This window comes from Penaeus japonicus, unplaced genomic scaffold, assembly GCF_977035675.1.
Source record: "Penaeus japonicus unplaced genomic scaffold, GWHDUDI00000001_assembly GWHDUDI00000040, whole genome shotgun sequence".
Taxonomy (NCBI): Eukaryota; Metazoa; Arthropoda; class Malacostraca; order Decapoda; family Penaeidae; genus Penaeus; species Penaeus japonicus.
Genome location: NW_028234442.1, coordinates 15,843,371 through 15,858,370, shown reverse-complemented (window position 1 = coordinate 15,858,370; position 15,000 = coordinate 15,843,371). Strand labels below are relative to the sequence as shown.

At 40.2% G+C, this 15,000-nt stretch overlaps 2 protein-coding genes across 4 annotated transcripts in view; one reads left to right on the top strand and one right to left on the bottom strand.

The window, feature by feature from the left end:
• Positions 1–3,087: 3,087 nt before the first annotated feature.
• On the top strand, positions 3,088–4,356 carry LOC147466914 (glycine receptor subunit alpha-3-like). Its single transcript, XM_086533900.1, has 3 exons — positions 3,088–3,163; positions 3,443–3,559; positions 3,811–4,356. Exons 1-3 carry the CDS (start codon positions 3,098–3,100, stop codon positions 4,201–4,203), a joined length of 576 nt encoding a protein of 191 aa, XP_086390026.1. The 5' UTR covers positions 3,088–3,097; the 3' UTR covers positions 4,204–4,356.
• Positions 4,357–7,568: 3,212 nt separating this feature from the next.
• Positions 7,569–15,000, bottom strand: part of LOC122248265 (lewis-type alpha-(1,3)-fucosyltransferase) — an 11,312-nt gene continuing 3,880 nt past the window's right edge. For 2 of the 3 annotated variants that reach the window (XM_043008167.2, XM_043008166.2), the window contains 6 exons: positions 12,009–12,119; positions 11,306–11,499; positions 10,875–10,962; positions 9,815–9,956; positions 8,581–9,300; positions 7,569–7,874 (listed from right to left, as the gene is read on the bottom strand). In XM_043008167.2, coding sequence (XP_042864101.2) covers positions 7,665–7,874; positions 8,581–9,300; positions 9,815–9,956; positions 10,875–10,962; positions 11,306–11,499; positions 12,009–12,070 — 1,416 coding nt within the window. In that variant the 5' untranslated portion in view covers positions 12,071–12,119 and the 3' untranslated portion in view covers positions 7,569–7,664. The remainder of the gene's footprint in view (positions 7,875–8,580; positions 9,301–9,814; positions 9,957–10,874; positions 10,963–11,305; positions 11,500–12,008; positions 12,120–15,000) is intronic. The other variant, XM_043008168.2, reaches the window with a different exon arrangement.

Below are 15,000 nucleotides of genomic sequence, written 5' to 3'. Positions count from 1 at the left end.
CCAAATAATGTGGAATGCCACAGCAGGCAGCAAGACCCTGTGCTCCGACAGCTGGATGTACCTCACCTGGCTTGGAATCACCGTGGACCAGGAAAGCCTCCAGTGGGTTGGACTGGACGACAAAGATCCTCTCTCTTATTCCAATTTCTTGCCAATTAATCGTTCCCCGTCGAAGGAGTACCAGTGCGCGGCCACGGTGAGTCATAGCAAGTACCACTGGACTGCAAGCCCATGCAATGTAATGATATGCACTTTCTGCAGCTTTAAGACCTTCCAGAGGGCAAGGTTGCGAGGCCTCTGCAAATTTTCGCTCCTGGATCGCGAATTCTACTTTTTCGCGAACGAAGATTTTAAACCTGTTTTTGAAGGAATATCTCACATGAGGATACTGAAGTTTCAAGACACTTGGAGGATGGAGAGTCGCCGATTCGAGAACATTTCCGCCAGAGTCACAAAAGAGGTTAGCGTCTTTCCCTTGGGCGTCCACGCGTGGGAGGTCACAGGGGATCAGTGTCTGGATAAAGAGGTAATTCTTTTTCTTGTTATAACCTTACGTTTGAAATGGTTATTTTTTGTGTTTTTGAAAGTTTCTACGACTGCCTCACATTCTGAAATATGTTCTAACTTAGTCTTTCTATTAGGATTAAGCTAAAAAAATATAGGAGAGCCACATTACATCAATAAGATGTTTGATTAGCAGCACTACATCTCGTCTTATTGCACTGCACTGAAATTTAATTAGTAAGTTAATTCCGTATTGGCATATATGTTATCATTAACAGTACACAGCACTGAAATTTACTTTAATTCGGTATTGTCGTATATCTTGTCATTAACAGAAAAAAGACATGTTAAATAACTTTCAAATGTTGACAAATTCTTGATCATAATTTAAGACTGCCTTTCATTCTTTCCTGCGTTTTCTTCTTCAGCCTTTGCTCCTACTAACCATCTGCAAAAGCCACGAATTCACCTGCGCCGACGGAAGTTGCATCCCAAAGTCCAGACGCTGCGACCTGTCCCTCGACTGCCCAGACAAGAGCGACGAGAAGGACTGCGACCGCGTGCTCATCCCCAGGGGCTACTCCTCCACGCTCCCGCCCCCGAAGATCGACCAGGAACCCGTCCCTCTCTTCGCCTCCGTCTTGATAAGGACGGTCCGCAGCATGGACATCGGGAACTTCAAGCTCTCCTTGGACCTCGCCTTCATCCTCACGTGGAAGGACACGAGGCTCCGCTACAGGAACCTCCAGGAGGATAGGAGGTCGAATAAGCTGAACGACCCGAAGAGCGTGTGGATCCCGTCGCTCAAGATGACTGACATGACGCAAGGGAGTGTGAAGTCGAACCCGATCAACACGGCCGTCTTTGTGGTCAAGATGGCTGAGCCGTTGCTGGATGATGATAGCAATATATATGAAGGTTTGGGTTTATGGTTTAGTGGGTCTGGAAAGAGAGTGAGAGAGAGGGAGGGAGGGAGGAAGAGAGAGAGGGAGGGAGGGAGGAAGAGAGAGAGTGAGAGAGTGAGAGAGAGAGAGGGAGAGGGAGAGATAGATAGATAGATAGAGAGAGAGAGAGAGAGAGAGAGAGAGAGAGAGAGAGAGAGAGAGAGAGTGAGAGAGAGAGAGAGAGAGAGAGAGAGAGAGAGAGAGAGAGAGAGAGAGAGAGAGAGAGGGAAAGTGGGGAGGGAGAAAGTAAGAGAGAGTGAGAGATGTAGGTATGCATAAAATAATTTCAGTGTTTTGGGGTGCATGCACCTATTTAACTCTGTGAATAGTGTAATGTTATCCATGCAGCGCAAAAGCTCTTTGCATATTAAGACTTTCCTTTAACAAAGTAGGCAGATAATGGATATATCTTTATACAGGCAAAATTTAGACAAAAGGTTAACTGTCAACTAATAATACTCCCCCCCCCCCCGCCTCCCTTCCACAGATTACATGTATAGTGGAGCCGAAAATTACCTCAGGTTTCAAGAAGAAATGACCGTTAATTTTGCCTGTCAGTTCAACCTGGTCATGTACCCGTTCGACCAACAGAAATGCTTCCTCGCCTTCGAAATCCACAACTACGACTTATCACTCGGCTACTTTGTAATGGTGAGCTACGCACTGCAATAAAGAACAGGAGAGGCATATAGATACAGTGCAGATTAACTCTTTTGTATCTGGAGTCAGTCTCTTTATTTCTATTTAACGATCTTTTTTCGGTTGGTACGTCTTGTCTTTTTTTTGGTTAATAACGTATTGTTTATTGATCCTTGCATCATTTTCTCAACTTTTGTTACGTCACCAATGAACGAAACGATATACGCGTTAACTATTGGCGAGGACACGGTGTTTATTGATGCTAATATAAAGGTTAAACTGATTAACTATACTAACTATATACTAAAATTGATCACATACACAGCATAAAAATCAAAAGAACCCCCCTCTCTGTAATCATATAGCAGGTTAATTATAAAAAAGGCAAAACTCTACATAGGGAACCGTAATGTAGAATCATGTACTATGGGCAAATAATGTTAGATAAAGTGTTACCGCCAATGATTGTGTTCAGATATGCACAATAAAACAAGCTAATCTATTTCAAATACCACATGAAATTTATCTGCAAAATGCATATGAAAGGACATATAAAGAATTAAACTGATGTTAATATTTACACGTAATATTTACAGATTCGACTAGAGTTACTTACGAGTGGTTGAACCTGTTTTGCATATTTTCATACATGGTCGTTATTACATCAATATTTGAAATATACAGACAACTTATATATTCAATCTATTCAGTTCTTATAATGTTCGATTGCTAAAATGATACATAATGGTGTTGAAGAAATGACGGCTTATGTTAACCAGAAAGGACAGCTTAATTATCAAAAATGGCCTGGTCTCTATATAAAATCATATTTATATATCAGAAAGAACACAGCATGTACATATATATAATCATGTATAATCAGGAATTCTATCCTCAAAGGCACTTTTTGTGTATATATAATCAATCATACAGATAACCATCCATAAGGACACAAGCTCATCATTCCCCAGGTGGCTAATGAGTCCCAGTTTATTGGGAATCGACGCCTTATGGAGTACGTGCTCGACGGTGAACGAACCTTCGAGTACGTCGACCACAACGCAAGTCATGTGGCGGTTGGTATTTAGATTCATCTTTTGTGTCACACACACACGCGCACACACACACGCACACGCACACAGACAGACATGCACACACACACATACAGACAGACACACACACACACACACACACACACGCACAAACACACACACACACAAACACACACTATTGTCACCGCTTCATTGCCCTGCTGTTATATCATAATATTGGTTGTTATCATTATATTTATTTCCAGTTTACATAATTGTTATCAGTATTACCAATGGCACTGTTATCATTATCGTTATTTTCAGGTCGAGTTGAAATTCCGAAATCAGTTCCTGTATTACGTGGGGAACGTCTTCATTCCAAGCCTCATGCTCACAGTCCTCTGCTACGTCACTCTCTTTTTCGATGAGGATGACTTCAATGTCAGTGTTTCTTCCTTTCTTCAGCATGTGATAATGACTATCTATTGCGTGAGAATATAGCTGAATCTATTTTGTATCTGACGTTAGTACAACTCATATTCTACGATAGGCCTACTTTCCATGTGTAACTCCTTGTTCTTTCCCTAGTAATGACTTATGACCTTTTTTTTCTCTTGTATCTGTGTTTTTTTTTAAAGAATCGTATATAAAGCCGCCTTTATACTCACGATCCTTCAACCTTCTCGCCTCAGGATCGCATCATGGTATCCCTGACGTCCCTCCTGGTGCTGGTCACGCTCTTCTCCGACTCCGGCAAATCGATTCCCAAAACGGCCTACTTCAAGCTAATTGACGTCTGGTTCATCTCGCTCATCTGGGAGGACTTCTGCATCATCCTGTCCATCATCTACATCGAAGAGGTCCGTCAGAAGGCGCCCCTCTACCGCCAGAAGACCAAGTCGGTGTCGAGCATTCCGGTGATCCCTTCGTTTTTCGTTGGCGGGAAAGAACGCCATGTGCGACTCAACAACATCTTCACTTGCATCTTTGCTGCCACTTTGTCAATCATCCTTGCTGTCATTATTCCGCTGGGGGTCCATGGGCTAACGATGGATGTCCAGATAAATTTCAAGGAAATGTCGTGAGCTCTTAATATGTGGGTAAGATTGGCGTTCGGTGGATTAATCTTGTGTGTAAGCATTGTAGCATTATAAAAAAAAAAATTATGTCAAATCATCACCCTACTCTCAAACTCTTATTATTGCGTGTTCCATTTAATATCACTGTACATTCAAGACTATTTGTCTGGATTTTAGTTATTTTAGTTACTTTACCCCGAAATATAATTTGGTAACGATACTAGGGAAGATAGTGGACACCGAAGGCACAATCACAATGGAAAGATTGAATGAGCAATGGAGTCACGATAGACACAATACCGCTATTTCCACGTGCATGGCGTTTCACATGGCAGTGCTACTACTACGTGTGGTTATAATGTTACATGCAATCTGCAAGGGTTTTAGGCAGCAGGCTGTATATCGTATCTTACTTTGTTATATTGAACTTACATATTGCGTAATAAACAAATCGTATAAAGAATCTTTAGAGAAAATGGTTAATAACACACAAGTAAAATCATATCTTCAATAAACGATATACATATTAATATTGTATTTACATTGAGAACAGTTAATTTTCATATGAGTTTTATTGATATACAATTCGGATATCATGGCTGGGCAGTTTCCTTTTTTAAAAACAAAAATTCATCTCCAGTGGCAAAGTGAGTGGACCAACCTCACAATCAACAACAAACACAAACAAAACAAATGGGACACAGCCCATAGAGAAGTTAGAAGGGAGGAGGTGGTGTTGGCCTGCCTCAGGGTTAATGCCTCTAGATTAACCTATTTCACTCCATGTATTGTAAAACGCTTCCCTTCACTATGCACCTATTCCAATACCAACCTCTCAATAGCGCATATATCAATAACGTCGATAGATTAAATAACTACAGACAATGCCTCAAAAAATGCTGCAGAATTAAAAATATACTATCAGATAATGATAAGATTATCCACTTTTCTAAAGGAGACAAAACTTTATGACTTTTTTTTCTAGATTGATAAGATAAAATGGAATCATTGGCTTTAATGACCTTGTTATGTGCCGCTGGTTGATAGCCAATAAATCCAACAAAGAAAAAAAAAAAAAAAGAAAAAAAAAAAAGAAAAAAAAGAAAAAACAGGACAACACAGGACTTCATGAGCTCAGATCTCCCGCCTGTCTGTCATCATGGCTAGACTCAAGAAATCGTATTAGAAATATGCAAAAGGGCGAGACATCTTGTTTCTTTGTTTTGGTCTTGGCAAAATAAATATGTTGATGAAGATGTATCGGTATTTTTCTTTGACTATGAGTAAGATGTAATGATGATTGAACAATAAACCAGAGGAAATAATTTATGAGATTATTAAGATATCAAGGGTAAGATACCTTTTTGGACACTCATGCACACAAAGAAACAACAGATTTAGACATGTCTTCTACTATCTCGCAAATAAATGAATACTAATACCTTAATCAGCTGTTGGCAACCTACCCTTATGCATGACTATAGCTTGTTATGCTAAGGAAACAAGGTTGATTTCTCTCGGGATATGATAACGGTATATACATCACTACAAAGGAAGCATAGTATAACCTACCCTAAATTAATATAAAGTCCCTAACCTAAAATAGAGATCCTGATCAAAGCTCCTATCCTAAGCCTAAAATCACCTTAAACTAACCTAATCTTGAGGGCATTAGATAGCCTACCCAAACATAATCTAACGCTCATCTATTCGTGGACATAGACGATCACATTACAGACTTCACACCTAAGATACAAGACACAATTTATACTCTTTGGAAAACGCATATATGAGTAATTCATTATTGGAGTATCTGGAGTGAAAGAGCATGGCCACGTGAGGTCGGGACCAAAGAAAACGGATTTTCGCTACCATGGCGAGCCAAGTACTGGTGTCCGTAATGAATCATATCGTTATTGTTGTTGTCACTATACTTATTTTATATAGATAATGTAGCAAAGGGATACCTGTCGTGTTTTTCACTGGTCTGTTTCATAAGAGAGAATTTATTCCATGTGCATGTGTAGATGCATTAGTGTTTATATGATATATATATATATATATATATATATATATATATATATATATATATATATATATATATATATATATATATTCTTCTGCGTTGCTATGCATTTTTTAAAAATCTAATATTATATATACTTAAATATATACGCATAAATAAAAGTTTCAAGATGAAAAGAAACATGTGAAAAACACAATAGATGCATAAACACACACGCACACACACACACACACACATACACACACACACACACACACTCACACACATACATACACACACACAGAGCGAGAGAGAGAGAGAGAGATAGAGAGAGAGATAGAGAGAGATAGAGAGAGAGAGAGAGAGAGAATAATAACCGGACTCAAATGGGATTCCCTTATGTGTTATCTTGTTATCAGTTTGCCCCCTCCAACAATTGTGTCTATATTTATCTGTCTCCCTCCATCACTCACTCACTCTCCTCTTCCCCCCCCCTCTCTCTCTCTCTTCCCCTTCCCCTTAATCTCTCTCTCACTCTCTGATGTTCTCGTTTGATTGATCAAGAGAACCCACAAATACTGTATTAAATCCAGCAGAAGGTTTGGTAAATTTATTCGGAGAAATTAGCTCTTTTAACAGCTGGTGGTGCCAAAGAAGCAAGGTAGCACTGGTAATGTGCTGGCGTCACGTGGCCTCGTTATATGTGTGTGTGTGTGTGTGTGTGTGTGTGTGTGTGTGTGTGTGTGTGTGTGTGTGTGTGTATTGATAACACCATTAACAATCACACAGTCACAACCATTCAGTCATAATCACACATTCACAATCGCAGTAGTAATCACAGTCGCGATCGCAGTCACAAGTGCAATGATAATTTATGATAATCACAATAACAGACACATTGATAATCATGAGAACTATATTTGAGAGTAATAGAAATAAGAAATAACAATAATAACAAAACAAAAAATCCAATAATAATAGAAGTATAGTAATAATAATATTGATAATGATGATGAAATGATAATGATGATAATGATAATGATAAAATTAGAGATGATGGTGAAAGTGATAATGAAAATCGTAATGATAAGAATAATGCAAATAGTAACAAGATATATAACAACAACAAAAACAGTAATGATAATGATATGTATATATATATGTACATTATATATATATATATATATATATATATATATATATATATATATATATATATATATATATATATTAATATATATATATATACTATATATATATACATAATATACAATATATATATATATCCATCATATGTATATATAAATAATATATAATATTTATTGTATATATATATATATATATATATATATATATATATTACATATACCTCCATACACGCACGTACATAAATATCCATCATATCTATTTAACGAATGAATAATTCATTGTACCAAGACCGCATTTCAGCATCCGACAGGTTCTACGTGACAAGTGACTCGCCAGTCCCATTCCCGGCCCCCCAAGCCGTGCAGTGAGATCGCGTCACAAACCAGTCATAAAAATCTTGAATCGTCTTTTCCTCGTAGAATGCCTGGTCGTAGAGTCGCGTGCACAGGTCGCAGAGCATACGACTACCGCCGATTGTGGAGGGCTGGTAGTCCCTCCTCCACTCCAGGTAAGTCTGGTATTCCTGGAGGATGGAGTCAAAGAGAAATCTTGTTAAATGAGGTGAAGGAGGGACAGAGGGATGGATAGTCTGTACGGAAGGGTATGTGTGATGCGCCATGTTGATATGTTTGTGTACTGTGCAAGATGTGTATGTATGTGTCATGTGTGTGTGTGTGTGTGTGTGTGTGTGTGTGTGTGTGTGTGTGTGTGTGTGTGTGTGTGTGTGTGTGTGTGTGTGTGTGTGGATTGTGGATGGGTTAGCTTTAAGCGGATTCTCCCGAGGTTGCGTGAGCTTTGTGATGTTATCATAAAAGTATTAGCTATCATCAATGTGCAACACAACCCATGTTCAATAGTGATATAAACTGCAAGATACCAACAATCAATAAGCGTAAGAAGAATTGCACACTTCTGAACTTAAAAAAACTATTAGGTAAAGTTTTTTGGGGATTAGATATGCTATCTCGGGGGGAAAGATAAATTGACAACATCGTGAACTCCGTGGTGACTGGCAACGATAAGTAAATTCAAAATCAGGAGTAGGAGACCAATTTCTTAGAGTGGAGTTGAACCATCCTTACAGGGCTTCTAGAGGTCAAATTATATTGTAAAATTATAATAATTACAACTTGTGGATCATCAATGACAATCCAGATTTAAAAAAATAAAATAAGAATAAAACAAGTAAGTAAGAAATGTCACAAATGTACAGAAGGCCAAAATGTTACCTGAGGGTGATCGGCCAGATGCTGCAACTTCTTTGCAAGTTCCAAAGGGGTGTATTGCGTGGCATCTATGTAGGAGTTCGGAGGGAGGAGGGCATCATAATCTGCTCCCCCTAACACTACGGGCACTAGCGGGTAGAACATCATATTATACAACTTCTCCGTCGCATAGTCGTCGCAAATAGCGTTCTCAAAGGCAAGGTAGAACAGATATCTCTTCGCTGCAGCTTGCAAACAGGGATCTTGGTCTACGCGGTACTCGTGCTCAGCATATCGCGATTTCCCGCACTTCAGCGTCCCACACTTCCCGTACACGTCGACGGCGATGTACTTCTGCATCTCACTGACATAAACGAGGCGATTACTGTGCGATTTGCAATTCGAGATGAACGCCACAGCGAGGCGTCCAGGCGCATCCTTCGCCCTCTCCACCTGCGGCTCCCGGACCCAGTGCTGCGGCAGGAGGCTGGCGTCCTCACCGCGTCGGACGACAAAGCCATGGTTGAAGAGGACGTCCGCGTCTCGCCGGTAATACATGGTGCGGTTGAAGACGCCATTGAGGGTCTTGTAGTCCACGTGGTACTTGGTTGTGGCGATGAAGTGGGTCTCCGCCTCGAACATGATCCAAGGCTGAGATGGATCGCGGGGATGCAGGTCTTGGAGCAGCTTCTGGCGGCTCGGTATGCTCTTCACGTGGATCAACAGGGCGTCGGCGGTTTTCACCTACGGTCGCAGAAAGGGAGAGGAAGGGAGGGAGGGAAAGAGAGAGAGGGAAAGAGAGAGAGGGAAAGAGAGAGAAAGAGAGAGAGGGAAAGAGAGAGAAAGAGAGAGAGAGAGAGAGAGAGAGAGAGAAAAAAAAAGAGAGAGAAAGAGAGAAAGAGAGAGAGGGAAAGAGAGAGAAAGAGAGAGAGAGAAAGGGAGAGAGAGAGAGAGAGAGAGAGAGAGAGAGAGAGAGAGAGAGAGAGAGAGAGAGAGAGAGAGAGAGAGAGAGAGAGAGAGAGAGAGAGAAAGGGAGAGAGAGAGAAAGGGAGAGAAAGAGAAAGAGAGAGAGAGAGAGCGAGGGAGAGAGAGAGAGACGAATAGATAGATAGATAGAGAGAGATAGATAGATATATAGAGAGGGAGAGAGATAAATAATCACGTTAAGCTGATAAGTTATACAAGCTTAAATCCATACATCTATAACGACAAGACAACCACGTTTGCCTAAGCTAGCAATTCCGAGAAACACAAGTACCTCGGACAGATACGGCGTGATTTTACAAGGTAAGGGGCAATGGCCCTCCTGGATGTCTCTCATGTGCGCCGCGTACCATTTGCTCTTCAGAAACTGCTTGTCCATGTATGCCACTACTTTCGGGGTGTCACCGTTTTTGAATCTGTGATTGAGAGACAGGTATGGTTGGTGGTTGATGGTGAAACGAATAAGGCAAGGGCAAAAGAGGATGATTCTGATTCACGCTTTCTGTTCCTTTTACTTTTCACTCTGGGCACCCCTCTTCTCCGGCCTCCAACGCTCTTTTTCTTACACTTTCTCCCTCTCTCACTCTTTCTCTTTCTTTCCTTCGCCCTCTTTCCCCTCCCCCCTCTCTCTCCTTCTCTCATTTTCTCATCTATCCTTCTCTCGATCTCTATGCTTCCCCACTTACTCCTTCTTTTTCTTACACTATCTAGAGCTATACCACTCTCTTTCCCTTTCTCTTACATTATTTTTCTTATTATTTCATTAATTCTTTTCTCGCTCTCCTTCTCTCACTCTCTCTTTCTTCCTCCCACTCTCTCTCCATCAGTTATCCACTAATTGTCATGAATCTTAAGGTATATCATACTATTTGGACATTTGACTGGAAGTGCTGTCAACATCTTCCTTTAGCAGCTATTCCACTTATGTCATAGTTGAAAACATCTGTCGACATCACTCTCCAGTTCCCTTTTACTATCCTCTCATTGTACTGTAATATCATTTGCTATGTGGCATGCCTTTGTTCGCTTCCAGTTCTGCAGCTGTAATTGTTAGCCCAGATGCCTTGGGGTGGGGAAGGGAGCAGGCAGACAGGAACACTCAGCTCAGACTTTAGAGAGATCAGGGGCTCTATCTCTCACCATCTATTCATCTCACATTCTTTCTCTTGGTATCTCCTTTTCCCATATGTTCTGTGTCTCACCCTTTCTCTCCCCCATTCTCGTTTTTTCTTACTTTCAGTCTCACTCTCTCATTCTTTCATGCTTTCCTTCTCTCACGCTCTATGTCGTCTATCCTGTCTATCTATCGACACGAAAATATGCTTCTCCCGTACCTCTTTCTCCGCCCCTCCCGTCCGCCTGGCTCCCGAAACGCCTCGAGCACGTGCGCGAAGAACTGGTCGCGGAAGTCGAGCGGAGAACCTGCAACGAGACGTGATGCAAGATTGCAAGCCTTTGGAAGGGTTTTGGCATTACCTGTCCTACTTCACAGGTTGCGTGGGCTGGGTGGGTAGTTAGTAATGGTGTGTATTTCAAGTAAAGCAGATTGATATGCAATCATAAAGTCGAGGAGAATTGGCAGATTTATATGCAATCATAAAGTCGAGGAGAATTGACAGATTTATATGCAACCATAAAATCGAGGAGAATTGGCAGATTTATATGCAACCATAAAGTCGAGGAGAATTGGTTAAAACGTTGGTCAAATCTGATTTATGGCAGCAGAGCCGATCGAGCAATTATAAACTCAAAATAAATCACTTACTTGAAACCTCCGGGTAAGGCAGTTGTTCAACGATTGTTTCATTTTTTGTTTCTGATTTTGCATCTGCTTCTCGATCTTCCAAGTACTTGATAAGCGCCTTAGTAGAGAGTTCACGGAACAGCTGCTCAGACCGCTGCTTAGCCGACTCTCCGGAAGTTAAGATGGCGTCGCGGTAGATCCAACAGCTGAAAAGACTTCGAAGACAGTCGGCGTGAGAGGGAGGAGAGAGGGAGAGGATTGAGTAAAGGAGAGAAAAAGGAAAGGAAATGAGAGACCGAGTAGAAGCAAGAGAGAGAGGTAGAAGGAGGAGAGAGAAGGGAACGAGAGGGACATATGAGGAGAGGCAATGAGGGAGAGGAGGCTGAGAGGGTGAAGCAGAGAGAGAGAGAGAGAAAGAGAGAGAGAGAGAGAGAGAGAGAGAGAGAGAGAGAGAGAGAGAGAGAGAGAGAGAGAGAGAGAGAGAGAGAGAGAGAGGGAGGGAGAGAGAGGGAGGGAGAGAGAGATAGTGAGAGAGATATGTTAAGAAAACCAATATTTAAAAAAATCTTGACTAAAACTTGCATAGAGGAATTAACTTGTCTCTTAAACCTTAAAACTATTTTCATCCCCATATCATAAAATCCCTTTACTCATTTCCTTTCCTTTCCATATTCTCATGATATATCTTTGTAAACACATTCTTCAGATGTAGTCTCAGGATTACCTTGCCAGCCCGAGGAACACCAGACAAGCTCTGAAGAATCTGGGCACATGGACTCGCCCCATTGCCGATTGCAGGATCAGTTGTGCGATCGGAATGTGCTCACAGGGCCTGCTACAAAGGGCGGTGAGATTATTACACGTGAATGCGTAAATGCGTACAAGTAAATATGCACATAAGCACACACACACAAGCCACTTGCATCGTGTATTACAAAATCCCTTTTCGTAAAAACAAACTCTTTGTTCTCACTTTGATGAGAAAAAAAAAATCAAACATCGAGATCGCAATGCATTTTTTTGTGTCTAATAAATATCCCTTTTTCGCCTTTTTGTGACGTTCGCACTTGTGTATTAATTTCGGTCTCTTTGGGACAAGCATGAGGAAGGCATATAAAGAAATGTCTGTCCGTTGGTTCCTTATATTCTACAAGACTTTGCACGTGCTGTGAACTGAGAAGATAATTGTATTTTTTGTCTTATCAATGCGTAAATTGCAAATAGAAATTAATAAAATTAAATAAATAAATAAAACAGAAAAATCCATACTATGCCCTCTACACACACACACAACTAAACAACCAAGTTTTCTCATATTTCGTTTCGTATTATACTTATCATAGAAATTAAGTCAGACAGGCTGAAACGAAGGTAATACCAGAGGATGAAATATGATGTTATAATGCCACCATAATAAATATTTCTGATGAGAGAGACATCAACAAATACTCTATAATTATTTGTACAATCAAAATAAGAGCAATAGTTATATTTAGTGACAGATGATGAAAATTACAATTAACATAGTTTAAGTCAAAGTCCATAGATGGCACTACTCTCTCCTGACACCAGTAGGAAAAACAGCCTTGATTGACAACCAACCATGGTTTACGTATTTACGGCTAGCAACAAGCTGTGGACTGGAAACCTCCAATGAATTAGCTACATGCACTGTTCTGTTCTCTCGATAGATGGCGCAATGTTCTCCATTGTTTACAGTATAATTATAGAGTGCCCTCTATTGAGTGGCCGTGTCATTATCGGTCCTAGTTTCCTATCCTGAGGGATATATGAGACCAAGACTCAGTTGCTGTCATCATGATGCAGTGTGAGGGTTATTCGTAGTCACATTTTCATCTACATAACTAATTACGTATCATAAGTATCACGAAGTGCCCTGAATAGGATAGGCCCACAGGAGGGCGTAGCCCCCTCTTAGCAATGACTGACTTCAAAACTAAGCAAAGTGAGGTAGGTAACTGGGTTAAGCTTTTGCATACGAAATATGCCCCGAAGTAGCACGAAGTGCCTTAAAAAAGAGGGGGTCCAAGGGGGGGGGCGAACACCCCCCCTTGGCTAGGGCTAACTTCCAAACTAGCCAAAATTAGGTGGGTAATTAATTGGGTTAAGATTTTGCATACGAAATATGGCCGGAATTCATATTTTACCTCGCAATTTCCCTGATCTACTTCATGCCATTCCCTACTATCGGGACCCATATTGTGAATAGCAGAGGTTGAGAGGAATCCATCGATACCACTTTTGTGGTATTTAGTGTTATTCGGAAAATTTACCGCAAAGTTATTATCTGAAGCAGTTCCAGATGTGATCACTATAAATGATTTACAGCCGTTCCACCTCCTAATTGTGGCAAGTAACGTAAAGATATAAGGGCTCATAGGTCATCTTTGTGATGAATTCCGGCTGAGGCACTCCAGGCTGTGTCTTAGGAAGGGTATTGACCACACCAAAGTCATACATATACATATGTAATCCAGGGGGTTTGCGAACCCTGTACTTAGGACATATATTTTGTCTTTCATGTAATCAGATTTTTTTTTATGTTATGCTGAATAAACACACAGTTGATCACATTAGAAAATAAATAGAAATAAAACAACATGAAATATTAAAAGATGTAGTGACTAAAAGACTCTTAAGATGTAAAAGATAAGCAAAATTATATCAACAGGCTCGGGTGAAAGCATAAAAGATAACAAAATAAGGTAAAATACATCAAACATAACATTAAGGAGAGCTAACCAAATGCATACGCAAAATATTAAAACAAAAAATGACGTAGGAGAAAGTTAACACAAAGTTAAATAAAAAATACAATGATAAAATCTGATTACATCAACATGCCACTTGAAGTGAACAGTGACAGCATTTACTAAAATGTGGAAAAAACAACATAAAACGAAAGGAACCAAATTAAAACAAAATCATAAGATGGAATGCCAAAAGGAAAGTACAGAAGGTTAAGACACGTAATATGATGCCTGTAGCAAATATGTATATGCCTGTGTAGCCTTATATAAAGATATTTGTATTTGTGTGTGCGTGTGCGTGTGCGTGTGCGTGTGCGTGTATGATTACCGCGCAAAAAGATATCTTGTAATACTATTATTGTTTGTCTTTGACTCACACGAACAAAGGCTATGATGTAAAAAGATTTAAAAAACATTTGTAATCAGTAAAATATACGAGTATACAAGCCACACACACAAACTGATTACCAATCCAATTGCCAAAATCGGTTCTTTGCCATCATTTATAAAATTTCATTTGATAAGTATTAATGGATAACACTAAGCCACAGAACCTGTCCAATTATACATAAGGGTTACCGTCACGCAGGGGTTAATTATTATTTTTGTTATATTTCATGACTTATTTGTGTGTACATATATACATATACACATATATATATATACATATGGTAAATTTTCCGTACAACACCGCGTTACGAAATACCACAAAAGTGGTATCGATGGATTCCTCTCAACCTGTACTATTCATATATAGTGAAATTAATGAGCGCTTGCACCCCTGGACCTCACAATCTGGGTCTCTTTTTTTAAGGCACTTCGTGCCTTACAAAATCTTAACCCAATGACCTACCTAACTTTGCCTAGTTTTGAATTAATCCCCAGCCAAGGGGGGGCTTTGCCCCCACCCCTGGATCCCCCCTTTTTAGGGCACTTCGTGCAACA

Coding starts and splice junctions, on each gene's coding strand:
- LOC147466914 (XM_086533900.1), top strand. CDS start 3,098: ATGGAGTACGTGCTCGACGGTGAACGAACCTTCGAGTACGTCGACCAC. Junction 3,164..3,442: donor ACAACGCAAGTCATGTGGCG/GTTGGTATTTAG, acceptor CGTTATTTTCAG/GTCGAGTTGAAATTCCGAAA. Junction 3,560..3,810: donor TCGATGAGGATGACTTCAAT/GTCAGTGTTTCT, acceptor TTCTCGCCTCAG/GATCGCATCATGGTATCCCT.